The 18089-nt window shown below is 39.0% G+C and overlaps 1 protein-coding gene across 1 annotated transcript in view; it reads left to right on the forward strand.

The window, feature by feature from the left end:
- Positions 1-1425: 1425 nt before the first annotated feature.
- The window catches only part of LOC145982836 (uncharacterized), a 104242-nt gene continuing 87578 nt past the window's right edge, over positions 1426-18089 (forward strand). Inside the window, exon 1 of the mRNA XM_083116199.1 lies at positions 1426-1531. Coding sequence (XP_082972325.1) covers positions 1492-1531 — 40 coding nt within the window. The 5' untranslated portion in view covers positions 1426-1491. The remainder of the gene's footprint in view (positions 1532-18089) is intronic.

Raw genomic sequence — 18089 nt, forward strand, 5'->3', positions numbered from 1 at the left:
TGGCATAGTGTTTCGGATCCAGTCCCGATTAGCCTTCCTGTGCATAAAATTGACTTAAATCATCAAATCAATCAATCAATAATGTACTGAATTGTCAAGGTCTCCTCCATATAGTGCACCCTGGGTTGAATTTTTGAAGGCTGCAAAAGTCTGGCGCCTGAATTCAGTCAGGATAATACACTATCTACCAAAAAGTAATTGGGCACCTATGATGGTGGTTAATTTAGTATCTAATTTGAATCATTTAGTATCATTTAGTGGGACCACTGGTGGTTGTTCGTGGCACAATGAACTTGCAGGCATACTGTACAATACTAGACAATGAAATGCTCCCAACCTTGTGGCGTTTTTACGGAATGGACCCCTGTTACTACCAGGATGACAATGTTAGGTGGCATGTTTCGGAGGCTACTATGCAGTGGTATGCCGACAACAATGTTCACCGATTGGTCTGGCTTGCACAGAGTCCTCATCTCAAACCCATAGAACACCTTTGGGAGGCATTGGGCAGGCGGGTGAGGTCTCGGGAGATGCGGCCAAATTCCATTGTCCAACTGAGTGAGATCTTGCAAGAGGAATGGCGACACATTCCAATGGACGTCCTCCACAAACTAGTCGAGAGCATGCTTGACAGAGTGGCTGCTGTTATAGCAGCAAGAGGTGTCTCCACGAGGTTCTAACAGGGTTCGCACCACCAGACAACCATTTTGTACACGTGCCCAATTACTTTTTGGTAGATAGTGTACTTTGTGGTGCTCGTGTGGATGTCGTCCGTATGTGTTTGTCTCTTCATCCATCTAATCTATTATCATTCATCCCTATCGTCGCTATTCGCCAAAAGTGGCAGAAAAGAGACGTAAAATAAACTAAAATCATATTACATTTGACATTTTCACCTGGTATGCAGTTCTTCAGAAGTCAATTTCAGAATTTTTTTCCCGGAAGGGTGTCAAAAATCCTATATCTTAAGTATATTTTTCGGGGCTCAAATAAAAAAAATCATTAAGATCGATTATTATTATTATAAGTAATCTACTTTGAGAAAAAATGTGCATTTAAGTTGTTGTCTTTTGTATTGTAGTGATTATTGTACTCAACCCAGTTACTTTAGGGAATGAGAAGTAACGACGTCTGTACACGGGCCTCGTTAACGGGAGACAGGCAGACTTGTCCCCTTATTAACCTAGAAGAAGAATCAAGAAACTCTGACACTGCACCACAGCGGCAATATGTCCAAACTTTCTAGATAACCCTCGTACTATTCATATGTAAAAAATATTGGGGTATTATAAAGTTTCCACCTTAATCAATGGTAACGATGCTTGCGCGCCGAGTATTCTATACCAGCTTATGAAATAAGACGTGTCTCTCAGCAGATGAAAAAAAATAATATTCACCTGTTTTCCTTGCTCTTTACAGTGTAACCTTGCCGCCAGTGGTTCAACCTCGTCCACGTGAGATGAATCGTCGTCCAATAAGAGCAGAGCACAGATGAAAACCTCAGCGCCACCTATTGAGGTCATCTTCCTCGGTGAGTACTTCGCTACACAACACATCTCGCGTGCCAAAGCTAACGACAATGTTGCCACACGAAGAGAAATTTTCCCGCGGTGCTGGGAAATTCTGGTAAAATTTTACGTGAGCGGGAAAAAAATCCTGAAAAATTATCAAATTTGCAGGGAAATTAAATGCATATCTCCTTTCATTCATCTTGTAAAGTGTTCTACCCCCCCAAAAAAAAAACGTAAATAAAAATTTAAATTTAGTTTGGAAGAACAATCAGTACCTTCATATTGTTTAAGCTTTAATATTTTTATTAAAGGTTGTTATTTTACAATAACACAAATAAAGAATTTGAATTTGATTTTGAACTTATATAGACGTAAGTATTAAGTGTTTTCATGACAATTTTTCATGTTTCGCATATTTTTTTCGCAAAGTTTACAGTTTGATATCATTAATCTTGTTTTTCTGTTATTACCACTTCATATTTTTACTCATTTAATCAATTCTAAGCCACAGTGAAATAGCCTTAACGCATCCTCATGCCCACCGAAATAGCCTACGCACACACACGTAAAAAAGAAAGAAAAGGAAAGCTAGAATGCATGTTACTTCTCTCTTCATAAACTTTTGTCTTCTTGTTTAATATCTAAGAAACTAAAAGTTAAAATATACAAAACAGTAATTTTGCCTGTAGTATTATATGGGTGTGAAACTTGGTCCCTTACATTGAAAGAGGAACATAAATTGAGAGTATTTGAAAATAAGATCCTTAGGAAAATATTTGGACTTAAAATGGATGAGGAGACAGGTGAGTGGAGAAGGTTACATAATTTAGAACTACATAATTTGTATTCATGTCCAGATATTATTAGAATAATTAAATCAAGAAGACTTAGGTGGGCAGGCCATGTGGCACGAATGGGAGAGGAAAGAGGAGTTTACGGGATTCTTGTTGGGAAACCTGATGGTAAGAGACCTGTAGGAAGGCTAAGACGAAGATGGAGGGACAACGTTGAGATGGACCTAAGGGAAATCGGTAGGGATGGAAAAGAGTATATAGATCTTGCTCAAGATAGGGATAGATGGAAGGCCTGTGTTGCTGCAGCCATGAACCTTCGGGTTTAAGAAGGCTAGAGAGTTAGTTAATCAATTCTAATATTTTTGTGGATTTGTTTCCTATGGGTCATACTTTATGATGTTTTGTCATAGTGATCTAAATTTTTCTAAGATAAATGGAAAATTCCCACACGAGAAAGGAAAATTGTGATCTATGGATGTGGAAACACTGATTCATTGAGCTTTTGCATCCAACTTCAGTCGCGGTAGGGATACTTCGGATGGGCTAAACTGTTCTTATGTGGGACAAGGTTACATGGTAGAGGACCGGAAGATAAAAAACGCATCCTGAGCTTTCATCAGTCTCATTTTTCTTCCCTTGGGTGTGATGTATTCACATTAATCACAGCGTTGAGCTTCCGTCGCCACCAGGTTGGCGAAAGGGAGGGCTCTAACCCACAGTGAAATAGCCTTAACGCATCCTCATGCCCACCGAAATAGCCTACGCGCACACACGTAAGAAAGAAAGAAAAAGAAAGCTAGACGAATAGGAGAAAGAGATAGAGAGAGAAAGAGCGAGAGAGAAACGGAAGATTAAAATAAACGAAGTAAGAGAGAAAAAGGGAAAAAGAGAGAGGTAGAAAGATTAAAAAGGAATAAATCGAGACGCTAAACAGAGAAACCACCGAGGCTGATGCCACCTGAAAATATTTCGTCCACCCTTGAACCTCCCATCCTCTGTTGATGCTACTGTTCTAGCATTGTCCGTTCTTGGTACAGTCATGGGTAAATTATCATTGCCATGAACTTATTGAAAAAAGCACTGAATTCCTGCAACTTAAACCCTCTTCTGAAAAACAGCTTTGCTTATAGAACTGTTTATTATTATTAATTGCAATAACCTGGCGTGTTTACCAAATATATAGTTTATAGGAATTTGCGTGTGCTTTTGAATGGTTTATTAAAAGCGGAAATTAGCTCTTGACTCGGCAGCAAGATAACGTAACGTGTTAATCGCTGTTTTAGTTCTTTATAATTCTGAAATCTGTGTTGTTTCAAGGAATGGAATTGTGCTGATGTTGTTTCAATTCATCACTCTCACAATACGGAAAACAGAATGAATGATCATGGATATGGATAATTCCATTACTTTTAGTGTTGTCATCTGTATATTTACGTCGCTTTTACATCGATCAACGTTAATCGCGACGATGAGGATGAAAGGGAGAGTTGTTGAAATAAACAAACGAACAAATCCAATAGAACGTTAGGTGTAGTTGTTTTGGATCTGCTGTACGAAATCATGTTTATATGTAAATTAGTCTGAACCACAGAGAAGGAAAATAAAGAGGGAGGAGAATCGAGAACCTTTGTGCTACGGAAGCTGGAATTCTTCTAATAGAGTGATTTTCGTTGGGTCCTGAAACACAATATATACGCCCCTGTTAAGTACCCATCAATACAATAAAACAGTGAGATGGAATGTGCTTTTTCTTTCTCCGACTGCACTGTCAACAGGTTTTCCCCCCTTAATGAGAGCGCCTGCGCACGCCTATGAAGCGAAGTGGGTGTGGTTAATTTTGGAGGGTTCACTCTCCTAAACTATTCGTCGCATGAAGATGGTGCTTGGTGCCTGTCACAAGCTTGAGTCCCTCTGCAACCCTGGCCGAATTATAGCACCCGAAATGGACTAGGTTCAAAATTTGAAGATGTTTTTGGTACAATTTTGAGCAGAAGTGATAAATTGTCAACGTGAATTTTGCATCAGCCTTCCAATTAGGCAACCTACACTGCACAAAGAATTGGCGTGTTCCGTACCACCCAAGAATGGCCTCCTCGATAGCATATCAGCATACAATGTGACCTTGTAACGAAGCTTTATTTTAAAGTTTTTGCCTTAAGTTCACTGTATGCACAGATAGGCTAATCGGGACTGGATCTACGGTTCAGGGTGCGACCTGAACCAATATGTGTCTTCACCGGGTATCGAACCTTGGACTCCTTGATTACGTTAACACTGCCGCCCTTTGTAGTCAAATGATCCCCTGTTCGAGTCCTACCGGTATCTGAGCATAAAGCTGACCTTAATTATAAAAAAAAAAAAAATGTCTGCGCAAGATCTATGTCGGGGTGGATAAAAGCAATAAGAAAGTACTCTTGCAAACTGCGAAATGAAATACTTTGATATAATTTACGCTGTATTTCACACACACAAAAGCTTCATTATTTGGTTTCATCACTTGTCTATGAATGAGTTACGTTATTTATTTTATCTCATCCAATATAATTTATACGGCCTATAATTATATGATTTAATTGAATTTATTTTACGTCGCTTTTCTTCCATTTTGGCCAATCACGACGATGGGAATGAATGGTCAGAAGATGAGATGGATTAACGGACAATCTCAAATACTCATGGACAAGACACAACACACGCAACATTCTGGCTGTGGACACAGGCGCCAGAACCTCGTCAGCCGGCAAGAAATGCAGCCAAAGATGAACTTCGTGAAAGTGAGGTTGACTTTGTGTGGGGAAGATTTCAGAATTGTTTAAAACATTGTTGCACATTCACGTGATATTTCATGTAGTATGCATTAAAAAACGACATGAGTTATCGTTCAATTAGGTGCATCACATTTATAGTCCGAAGATACAATGATGGATATTCAATGTATTGACATAGAAGCAGAGTATTAAAGAATTTCCTGAAAGACTGCCATGTTCATATCAACACATTTTAAAATTGTAGTGATTTTTATGTAAGGAATTTCAAGAAATGCATAAAATTCCTTGAAAGAACAAAACTAAAGAGCTTATTCGGAACTTGTTTGGAAGTTAATGAAGTGGAAACCTTCTTGCGCCATGCGTACCTTAGTTTTGATTGCGAGTTAAAGACATCAGACGTCAGAAAGAAGATTACTCCAAATTTATACTTCAGTACGGAGGGCTTCCTTGGCGGAGCGGTCAGTGCAACGCGCTACCAGTTCAGAGGCCTCAGGTTCAAGTCCTGGTCAAGCATGCATCATTGTATTTTTTCCATCAACCATTTCGTCCTCATCGTAGCAATTAACTCAAGAAGTAGAAAAGAGATGTAAAATAACCAAAACAGAAATACAAATACAGTAAAATCTCGTTAATCCGGACCCCGATAAGCCGGACTTCGCTTAATCCGGACAGGCAAAAGGAAAATAAAAAAACATAATGCAAGGTTTAGGTGCGTCGGGCAAATTATCATATTATGAGTATCGTGTGTGTACGTACTGCATTGTATTGCTTTACATTTTACTGTACTGTATGGTGAATTTAGGCGTATGCCCTTTAAATACACCATAATAAACGTGTTCTGTTGCTATAAACGGAGTTTTAATGCACTTTCTACTGTTCTTTTAGGTTATTTCAGATAATCTGGACTTTCTTTAAACCGGTCAACTTATCCCCCCATTAGTCCGGATTAACGAGGTTTTACTGTATAGTTAAAAAGGGTGTGAACATGAGGCCAATAACCTCTTTCGGAAAATAAAAACACTACAAGATTCCAAATTCGCGTGACCAGTACGACAATACTGAATTTGCTGCCCCTTCCAGACAATGTCTTGAGAATTAACAAAAGCCTGATGCCTACAAAAGGACTAATTGCACACCACAATGAATTCCACGGCGGAATTGTTGCGGTGAAAGTCTGAGTATGACTTAACAGTCGCCGTCCTTGTGTAACGTGTCCCGCCCATGCACTGGGTACATGTCATCGATCGCCATGCCCCGTCCTCGCGGGCAAGGTTAGGGTAGGCTGGCCACCGAGGCCGGATCTTGCATTGATCTGTGCCTGTGCACTGTGGAGGTTACGCCTGCTTAATTGGGAACGAAGGAATCTAAATATAACAAGCTCATGCGATTCATAACGTACAGTCAGTGGCAATAAGAATGAGATACCTAGATCCTGAAGTTGGTAGAAGTTTCCATCAAAAATTTGCTATTAATATCCACATATCGCCGTAAAGTTAGGCAACACACACAACGCCTTGCAGAGAAACGAGCATTTCAGGATCTAGGTGTCCCATTTTTATTGCCGCTGACTGTACTTTTTTCACCCCGTGTAGCATGACCATAGACAGAAAAAAAAAACTGTCCGGGGGATTTCACCCATAAGATTTTAGTGTTATTTCATGTTATTTATTATTGCAATTCGGTGTTATTTTTCGCGGTTGTCAAAATTCGGTGCTATTTTTACATGCGTTTTTACTGTATCTTCTATGCATAAGATTTTCACATTGTTTTAGTTCTGGAAAATTGAGTCAAAGTTTAGTCTTAATGACAAAAATCAGGCTTACCTTTGTGAGAAATGACCATATTTCTTCATATTTTTGCATTTGGCAAACTATTTTATCTCATCGGCCACTAAATATACAATAATACTAAACCACCAAACTGCAATAAATGACAATCTCTTTTGAACAGAACTTTCACCAGCTAGTCTATAGAAATAACAGAATTCAACGGCGTTTCACAGCTCTTTGTTATTAGACCAGTCAATAAGGGGGTCCAATAAGGAAAAAAATCGGGGAAAGCTGGAACAAATTTTATCTTTCTAAGAGGATTCTGAACGACATATTAATTTTGCACCCCTGTACCACCCCGGATTTGGTCGCCATCTTTGTTAAATGGCGCCCAAAATCAGTTTTTTTTACAATTATCTCGCTTGGAAAGCATTTTACGGCAAAGAAGGTTATGATAAAAAATAATCTACATAAAATTCTCTACAAAAAAATTATGTGCATTTTTCTTGTAGGATGCTTCGTTTGGGTGCTAGATGAGCGAGAAATTTTACGTTCTTTTTCCGTCCCGTTTTGCAAGGGCGGAACTCACGGAAGCACCTTTTACGTGATGTTTTGCAGTATATCTCTTCTATAAAAATAAATATATCTTCTATAAAACTGGACTTATTACATTTGTTTTTTGTTTAAGAATGTAATTTATGGTTCAATTGCTTTTATCATTGCATGCAGTACTTTATAGAAAATAGTTAATGTCACCTGTGTGCGGGAGATAATACGTCTGAAAGTCAAGATATCTATTAAAGGAACATGTCGACTTTATCCAATAGGGTTATTTAAGAATAAAACGCCAATCTAATCAAAAAGTCTCGGATTCGATACCAGGTGGAGGTACATTACACAGTGGTTTGGAGTCCATTTTAAACTGTAGGTCCAATCTTGATTAGCCTATTCGTGCATAAAGTAGACTTAAAACAACAATTCAAACCGCAATAACACAATCAGAAAAGTTTTGGTCTCTGATCTGGTCAGATATTACGATTGGTACGCTCCATGAAGAGTTGTGGTGGATGGCATAGAAGTGACTGACTCAATGCTAAGTGGATTTTTGGCATGCCTAATCAAGGGATAAGCAAAGGCTTTCAGTTCTTTTGCCAGTGATTCTCATCTCACCCACCATACCCTGATTTTGATGTTATAAAGTCAACAATTACAGGGAACAAGAAAACTAATCCTTCCGCTGCTCATGATGTTGGAATGTCTTCAATGTTGAGTATTTGGCAAATGACAAGTTTGAACGAAATAAGGGAGATAATCACTGGATCAGTCACTTCTGAAGTGAAAATCAGAGATGTATTGTATCCAGTTCATCCAGAGTTTGTATTTAAAATAATATTTTACTCAAAAATCACAAGACCTATTCAGAGTACAAACTTATTCCGTACCCGTTGTAGCTGATGAGTTAGGGATGTGGAAAACAAAAAATTCTTCTCTTTATGATCCTCTTTGTATCACTCTTTGAAAGTATCACAGAATGTGTCAACAGGCAAAGAAGTATCAGTGCCACAGCTTCTTTGCATTATAACCTGTAAACGCCTTCAAGTCTCCACAAGGGGCCTTGTAGCTGTAGGAAAATTGGGCTAAAGTGTTCAGTGATATGTAAGCATTGCAAAGATTAACTTGTTCAAAACCTGATACTGTTCTATACTCTGTCCAGGGAATCTCTGGAGCAAGACCGCGCAATTCTGTTCCGTCTCACGCGTCCATTGGTCGAGTATTCTCAAGTTACTACCTGCACAAGAGACCTGTATTCATTCGCTCTCTCCGGGGGGATTTCCGGGACAGAATGTAGAACAGGAAGGGAGCTTTCAGACGGAAGCAGCACTGGTCTCTTGGAAGCTAATTTTAAGAAATAAATGCAACTTTTCGATTTGAAACTACACGACAAGCTGCACGTGTCGCTCCAACTGGACCATGTTCTCAATAGCATGCATCTTAGAATTTTGATATTCGCACATACACGGTGAATGTTTCCCTTTAGACTAAAGGGGGTGCGTGTCATCACTTCGGTTTGAAATCCTTGTGTAGATTGTGGCCTGTAGCTTTCGCCTCGATCTGAAAGCTCAGGATAACTGTGATGATCTTGTTCATATGTATGTATTTACAATAATTCTTGCTGGTAGAAGGCAAGGGATGGCTTGGTTTCTAACAGTAGCAGAAATTTAAATATTGCAGAATTATTGTTTAATTAACATACATATATTACCACTTGAAATCACATTTTCAAGAAAAGTTGTTAGAACATTTCGAATAAAAAAAAAGTAAAAAAAAAAGATAAAGTGCTCCCTTGTGCTTTGCACCACGCCATAAAGACGTATAAGGGGTGTGGAGTTAGGGCTCCACACTTTATTGAGCACGGGCGAAGTTGAGGGTCATGTGATCAGCACCATGCTCCTGGCCGCCTTAACACCCCCAGAGTATCCTCCAGGTACCCACTTTATACGACGCTGGATGGGCGCCGGAACTGCTTGAACAGGTGGAAAAATTTCCGTTCTCCCCCGCCGAGAACGAAACCGGGTCTCCCGCATGATAGTCAGATGCCCAAACGACTTTTTTCTTTATTTAAAAATACCCCTACGCAATAGTGTTTCCCGTCATTCACCATTTTCTCAACTTTTACACATATCACTTTTTACTAATATTCTCGGTTTTTCTCATTACGGACATGCACAAACGTCCAGCCGGGATTCGAACCCGAGATCCCTGGCTTTGCGCAACTCAAATTTTATATTTATTTTAAGGGTTCACAACATAATAATTTTTTACATTTAAACAGAATTTAGAACATGCTTGCAACACTTACCTTTGTTTATTAATTCTACATTTTGTAATTTTGAATTGAAATCTATTACTGACAATAAATTATTCCAGTTTATTAGGACACGTAATGGTATTTTAATATCAGGTTCAGGTCAATTTATTGTTATTCAGAATTTGAATAATAATTTGAACACGCACAGATCAATTCAGCTTAACGAAGGGGAATCTCTATTTTTTAATTATCAGGATTTTTCGCAGATTATTGTGGATCAACAAATTTTACACACAAGAATTTTAGCTTTCGAACAAGTCAAAATGCAGGAAATTGAGTTATTACCTAATATTCCCAAGAATTTATCTGATTTCACTATTCCCCAATGGACTCCGCTTGAACTTGCTTTAAAACAACTTAATCAATCAATTAGTAAGAGCATTTCATTTAAAGAATTAGTTCTAAACCCTTTGCCCATGTCTATATTAGTATTTATTATTTGGAATTTATTACTAACATCAGCATTAGGATATTATTTGTATAAGCATCATCAGCTTTCTAAACAGGTTAATTTAGAGCAGAGCAGTAATAATTAATAGGTTAAGGCAACACATTAATCATGGACACTAATATTTTAATTACGGTTGGATATTTCATTTAAATTTTCCTTATTTATTTTCAAAGAGTTATGGCAATTATTTTATCAATTTATTTTAATCATATTTTATTTTGATGAGGCAAGTTAATTTAATTTTAAAGAAAAGGCAATGGAAATGAGTTGGGTTGGTGTACATGCATACTTGAATTATATATACCCATCCTATTGCAATTTCCTTTCTTTGTCATAATTTTTCCTTTTAACCTAACCTGTCTATACGGAGTACCATGGACAAGCAATGCCTACACCATCCATGGGCATTTTTCATGACGGACATCCGCAGGCAGTCTACTATTACCAGGCAGAAAGATTGATTACCATTCTGCGAGGGAGACATGCAGACATTTTAAGTACTATTTCAAGAAGAGACTCGTCACCACCAATTTGAGGGAGACATGCAGACATTTCCAATTATTATTCTACGGAGACTACCTTTTCCAGGAAGGATGTAGTCAACCATACATTTCCCAGGATAGCAGACTATACATTATCAACAACACCTAGTGATGGAGCTAGATAAAATTCCCCTCCACACTGTTTGCAGTTCAAACGACAACTTTTCCCCATCTCCCAAGTTCTACGGGTAATTTACCACATTTTATATATTGCCCAATGCAGTTAAGACGACAAGCAATCCAGAGAGAAGAAGAGGAAGCAGAGAAAACATACATTCTACAAACAGCAGTTCTGGTCACAAACAATAATTACAGAATTGTGCTACAGTGTTTTTACACATACACATGCGAGCTCCTATCATGTGTATCTATTTGGTTATTTAACATGCATTATGGGAAACAATACTTTTCCATAGCCCTTATATACATTTTTCAGTTTTGTGTCATGCATAAGAACTAGTTTTATATGCATGCAAGTGTACATCATACTACAAGGAAGCGACACGCACCAGTGGTGTCAATTGACCAGTGCGAGCATCAAGTAGTGCATAATTTTTTTAAGATGAAATTTTGCACTTTGAATAAATAAACAGACATGCAAGCAATAAATAACATAATTACAGCACTTTCGAACATTTTAGAAAGCATGCTTTAGTGACAATATTTTATGCATATGTTTATAGCATGCAGTTATTATTGTGATATATTTTTTCTTTCTTCTCACCAATATGGAATGTTAAAAGCGACACATTTGTTCGCAGAACTTTTTTTTATATTTATAACTCAAGCACATAGTTTTGTCACTTGCAAGATTAATAATTTTTGTGTGCAGTCATACAAAGGTAATCACCAAGCCAGATATATGTATACAGTGTACAGTTTAATGTAGAAAAGAAAATTGAACGCTATAATTAAGTTTTACCAGCGACAGTTTTCAGTGTAACTCACTATATGCATTTGAATATTGTATAATAATACATTGGAATGTGCAACACAGCCATGCAAGTTTATATATTTGGCGATGTTAGGAGTGCAGTGCTACGTAGTTCGTAAAACATACGCATTTTGATATGATCAGGTTTTTACACGGACAAAACAGTGAGAAGTGACAATGTTTTACATGCTTACTTACGTGTACTTACTTGTGCACCTTTTTTAGGTTTTTATCTATTTGAAGAGTCTATATTGAGTGGCAATATAAACAAACATTGTGAATTTCGTTCCATCTTGCAAGACGCTCCAGCCCAAAAGCCAGCCGTTGGCCTCGCGGGAGACACAGAGTCTTTACCGCGTGGCGAGGCATCACAGACTCTTGACTCGGAGCAAATGGATGAGCAATTATACATAATAAACAGTACGTACGCACAAAATGTGGTACATTAAGAGTTTTTTTCGTTTAACGACACGAACTTTTGTGATTTCTAGTCCTATAATAGTATATATTATTGTTTTTTACATCGTATAAACATACGAATTTGTTAGTATTAAGGGTATTATTCATTATAAAGTTTAGGGAATAAATTTTTTTTTTTTTTTCCTTCAGGATGCAGTAAACAAGAGTTCTGTTATGGTGGATTTCGTTTGTATATTTGGGTTTTTTAAGAAAATATATGGAATTGGCGAACCTGAGTCATGTCAAGCTTTGCGAATTTTAAATTTTCAAAGGAGAAAATTTTTCCTAGAAGGCGCGAACGTATCAATCCCTAAGATTGTATGTTTATTTTTATTAAAGTCTCTCTGAACGCTTCATGTTGACCAGGGCATTCACTTGTTGTTTTTCTCAGCTGTCTCAAGCCTCTTAGGCATGTTTACAATGCATTGTGTTGTGCCATGCAAACCTCCTGAGCATTCAGGAAACAGGTAACACTTCTGGGTTTGGTGTCAGCGGTTTGCATGGTAGCAATTATGATAATAAACACGATTCGGCGATTCGGCATCGAGGAAGAGCTCGATGGCCAGGGAATATAGAGGTGAGACAAGCTGGGAAGGGACTGGACTTTGGGAATTGAGTTGGTAGAGAGAGGAGGTCAGCAAGGCAGGAGGTCGATAGTGGAAGCACGCTTTGGTCAACAATTAGAGAGAAGCATACAGAGGACTTCGCTATTTTCATTCAGCTCAGAGACTTCAGTTAGACAGGTAATTATCCTACACCCAGCCATGATACAGGTTCAACGGTTCACAAAATCCAACGAGTGACCATTGTCTTTTCAGTAGTTTAATTCCTTTGTGTAATTTGTACCTTTCGCATGCCAAGCAATAACTCGTCATGTCAATGACGAGTGGTCTCATCAAGAGGATGAATGATGAGTAGTTTACATCACCCCATCAGTTAACTGGTTCAGATCCCCTCATTCTATAGAATGACACGATATTACCACTTGAAATCACATTTTCAAGAAAAGTTGTTAGAACATTTCGAATAAAAAAAAAGTAAAAAAAAAAGATAAAGTGCTCCCTTGTGCTTTGCACCACGCCATAAAGACGTATAAGGGGTGTGGAGTTAGGGCTCCACACTTTATTGAGCACGGGCGAAGTTGAGGGTCATGTGATCAGCACCATGCTCCTGGCCGCCTTAACACCCCCAGAGTATCCTCCAGGTACCCACTTTATACGACGCTGGATGGGCGCCGGAACTGCTTGAACAGGTGGAAAAATTTCCGTTCTCCCCCGCCGAGAACGAAACCGGGTCTCCCGCATGATAGTCAGATGCCCAAACGACTTTTTTCTTTATTTAAAAATACCCCTACGCAATAGTGTTTCCCGTCATTCACCATTTTCTCAACTTTTACACATATCACTTTTTACTAATATTCTCGGTTTTTCTCATTACGGACATGCACAAACGTCCAGCCGGGATTCGAACCCGAGATCCCTGGCATTTCAGCGATCTGTGCTAACCACTCCGCCACAGATGTCGACAGGACTAAGCTACCGCGGCTCATACATTTGGAATAGGTATTTTAATAAGAAATAAGCCCTCAAGTTACCTTCCAAAAATTTTCCTTGTTTCACTCTTGCAAAATCTAGCGGAAAAAAAGAAGTAAAATTTCTCGCTCCTCTAACGTCCTAACGGTGATTCCTAGAAGAAAAATGCACAGAACCTTTTTTGTAGAGAATGTCATTTAGATGATTTTCTGTCATAACCTCTTTTGCTATAAAGTGCTTTCCAATCGAGATATTTGCAAAAAAACTGATTTTGGGCGCCATTTTACAAAGATGACGACCAAATCCTGGGTAGTACAGGGGTGCAAAATTAATATATCATTAAGAACCCTTTTAGGAAGATAATAAAGTTTGCTCCAGCTTTCCCTGCTTTTTTTCCTTATTGGACCCCAAAATCATCCTTTGTTGATTGGCCTATATCCCCAGTTTATATTGCATATGTCGCTGCGTTTTTCGTGTTAAAGTACAAAATTCGGTGTTATTCTGAAGAAAAAAAATGGCATAAATTCCTGATTCCGAAACACCGACAATTTGCCTCCTTTGCCCAATTTCTTTTTAAACACTTTATTGTGCTTCCCTGAACTTTTCGGTGTTATAGTTAAAACGAAAACTTCGCATCCCTACCAATATGTGACTGCATTCTTACATTCCTACAGCCACTATACACACAAGTATGTGTTTTGTGGGACCGAATACAGGTTTGCTTTTAGCAGTGGCGGCGATTGGGTTCCAAATCGGGGGATGGGGCAACGACAGTTTACTTTCTCTTTATACATAAGGTTTAGCATGGTGCGGATGCAAAATTAGCTAAAGGTCGGGGGGCAACGACTACTTTTAGCTGTAGAGATTTAACCAAGAAGGCTCCGTGGTGGAATGGTTATAACAGATTGCTTCGACGACAGAGATTCCGAATTGGAATCCCAGGCTGGGTATGGTGTTATTTGTGAGTGTCCCTTCATCAATTTTATCATATTATCATTCATACTAATCTTCGCAATTAGCCAAAAGTGGCTGAAAAGCGAAGTAAAATCAACCAAATTAATCAATCATCCAACCAAGGAGGAATGGTACAGTCAATGGTAAAGGTAATAGTAGGCAAATAGTCCATCACTATTTCCATTACTCTTTATTCAACACCCTGTGTTGTTTTAAGGAATGATTTTTTGTTGATACCTAGCAGATGTTGTCCTCTACCTATTGGCGTTTTTACTTCAATTCATGATCATCACATCGTGGAAAACTGACTGAATGAAAATGTGATGGACAATTTGCCTACTATTTCTTTCGCCGTTGGGTGTACAGTACCTAACATTCCAATTTTGCTTCCACAAAATAATCATTTTATCATTTTTTAATTATTTTTTTTTTTCGCGGAGAAGGGCATTTCCCTTAGTGCGTCACTCCGTCACAAATTGTTCCTTCTCGGTGTTTATGCTTTGATTCACAAGGCAGGAAGTTGAATGACGCCAATCTGACTCACTCACATTTGTTGTTTACCTGAAACCACTCTTTACTTAGCAACTTGTTTGCTTGAAGGTCGAGAGCCTTCCGGATGACGTAGTGTAAACGCCGTCGCCTTGCAACCGAGCGTTCCCGGGTTCGATAACCGTTGGAGGCATTTTACGAAGTGATTCGGGCCCCAATATAAAGTCTAGGTCCAGTCCCGATTAACCCACCTGAGCATAAAGTGGACTTGAAACAATTTGTTGCTTTAAGATCAATATCGAACTCAGACCTTCCCAACAGCGTAGTGGTAACGACGTCGTCTTGAAATCAAAGGGAATCGGAGTCGATACCCAGTGTAGGTACATCACACACTGGTTCGGGTCTTTATCTGAGTGTAAAATGGACTTAGAAAAATTGGCAGAGTGTAAGGGGCGACTTTTTAATGAGGCACTCTTGGGCCTTCCCGATGGCGCAGTGGTAGCGTCGTCGTCCCTTTGTAAGGGGTCTCGGGTTCGATACTCGGTGGAGGCACATGTTGGTACGGATTCCACTTTAAAGTGTAGGTACAGTCCCGATGTTCTGTGCGTAAAGTAGACTTATAACAAAAACACACGAAGAAAACTCACATCAATTCAAGCTCAATGATAGTTACAAGGGTCAGCTTTTTTCCCCCTCTGTGTCAGCCATGGGCGTAAATATAGTTCACGTAAGGGGGGCGGGGGTTCAACTTTTGGTATGATTAGGGTTACTATATTTCATAAGTGAAAATCCGGGATACTTCTGAGCAGAAGCTTGTTGGGGAGTGTGTGTGTGCGGGGAGGGGGGGCGGGGGGTGCTGGACCCGACAAAGTTGTGTGTATGTATACCGCGTTTGTTAGAATCTGTCCCGTTTCCCGCGTTAGCGATCGCTCAACAGTTTCGGTGCCAATGAGAAATGAGGAAAAAATCGTCTGCTGGGCAGCGAGGAGCGAATGGAAGCCAGAAGAGAGGCGCTTACGTAGACGCTGTTGAGACGTTGCATATTTTAATTGGCTGCCTGGCTTTGACTTTCCCCAGCACAGAGAAAAGCCAGCGACCAGCTAGCGCGGGAATCGGGACAGGTTGTAACAAATGCAGTATAGAGTGGGATCCATGAGTATTACCGTGCAAATTGTCCATCACTATGTTCGTCCACTTTATTTGACCCAATATGAGCTTCAGGAATTAAAAGAAAACTCAAAGCAAGCTGTTGACAACTTCTACAGCAGCATACATAAAATTCCATCGCTTAAAAAGACATAGGATGTAAGAGAAATATTAAAAAATAGTCATGGATAATTTACACGGTAATACTCGTGGATCCAACTGTACATATCCATTGTCATATTCTTTCGACATTTTTAATCTCGCAATTCGTTTTCGGTGCCATAATGAACTAACCTGCTATCTCACAATGCCGAAACTTTATTTGAGAACTGCGAACGGAACAGTTCTTACACCCCAGCTTACTATGCAAGGAAGAGATTTGCAACTGAAATTCAGTACTGCTAACAGACGGCGGTGCTATCGTGAAGTCAAAAATCTTTTCAGCATCTTCTTGTAACTTGATGACTCTTGTATCATCTATTCGGGACACCAGGACATATTATATCATTTCGGGATTGTCCCGGAAAATCCGGGACGTATAATGGTCCTAACAATGATCAAGCTATCAAAATCCAATCTATCAACCAGGTCATCCAACATTTTGACACACTGTTCCAATAAATGAGGGATAGCCATTTTTGGAATAAGTTGTAATTTTGCAATGTGTTGACTGTGTTCAGAGAAACGTGAGTTCAGATCTACTACAAAATGGTCCAAAAAGGAGCAACAAAGGTTTGCCTTGTATTATTCTTTTGGGCTCTCAGCTGGTGTATTATTCCCTCAGATTTGACGGCTGGGTGTTCTAGGGGTCTTCATTTCTTCACCATAGTCTCTAAGTAGTTTCTCTGCTTTGGAATAAATTTCATTAAGTTCTCAGAACTCTTTCTTAGTTTTCTTTTAAATATATCTATTATAATACTGACATGTTCACAGTACTTGAACAGCTCACCTTTTGACGTGCGCAACATAATCTTGCAATGCATGATAACAATTTGGTTAGAACAAGTGGGGGATATTTCAAAGTTCCCACAGGTTACACAGTGAAGAAACTGAAGAGCTTGCTGAAATATTTCTCTTCTGCTAGTAAATTGTAAAGTCTGTAAACTTGATTTTTTTTGATTTGATTTAGTTTATTTTACTTCGCGTTTTGTGCCTCTTGGCTAATTTGCGAAGATGGGGATGAGTGATGAAATGATGAAATTGATGAATGGACATTCACAAACAACCAAGCCCGACCGGGATTCGAACCCGGGACCCTTGGCGTCGCAGCGCGATGTGCTAACCACTCGGCCACAGGGTCGGGCGTAAAGTCTGTAAACGTACTACAATTAGTGAATACAATTCCACAAGTCACGCTACTTAGTGTTGATATTTTTCTGTCCATATTGTGTCAAATAACTTGAGAATGTTACGGTGTTTCCCTGATTTTCTTGCACTCCCTATTTAAAAATCAAATTCCTTTAAGAAGACTCGAGGGGAGAAAATAACTGATTTGACAGTCCCAATGCAGTTTCTTATACAGAAATTCCGAAACTATCAGCAAATTGCAGATATTTGGTCTGCATACCCATCTGGTGTGTGGGATTACATAATTTCCTTCCCATTCATATCCCGTCCTATACGTCTCTAATTTAGGAGAATAAAATAAGTGCGAAGAAATTTTTATGCACAAGCTGATAGAACAGGTAATCTGGTAATTTTACTGGACCAAAGGAAGGGGGATGGGTTGGGACCGTTGAACACCCCCCCTTAAATACGCCCATGGTGTCAGCTATTTATTATGTAGTGATATGACCAAAAATATTACTTTTCCTTTCAAAAGATTCTCGGTCATAATCAGATAGGTTACACGTTGCGTTCTTGAAGTACAC

This window comes from Lepisma saccharinum, unplaced genomic scaffold (assembly GCF_977018435.1).
Source record: "Lepisma saccharinum unplaced genomic scaffold, izLepSacc3.1 HAP1_SCAFFOLD_446, whole genome shotgun sequence".
NCBI lineage: Eukaryota > Metazoa > Arthropoda > Insecta > Zygentoma > Lepismatidae > Lepisma > Lepisma saccharinum.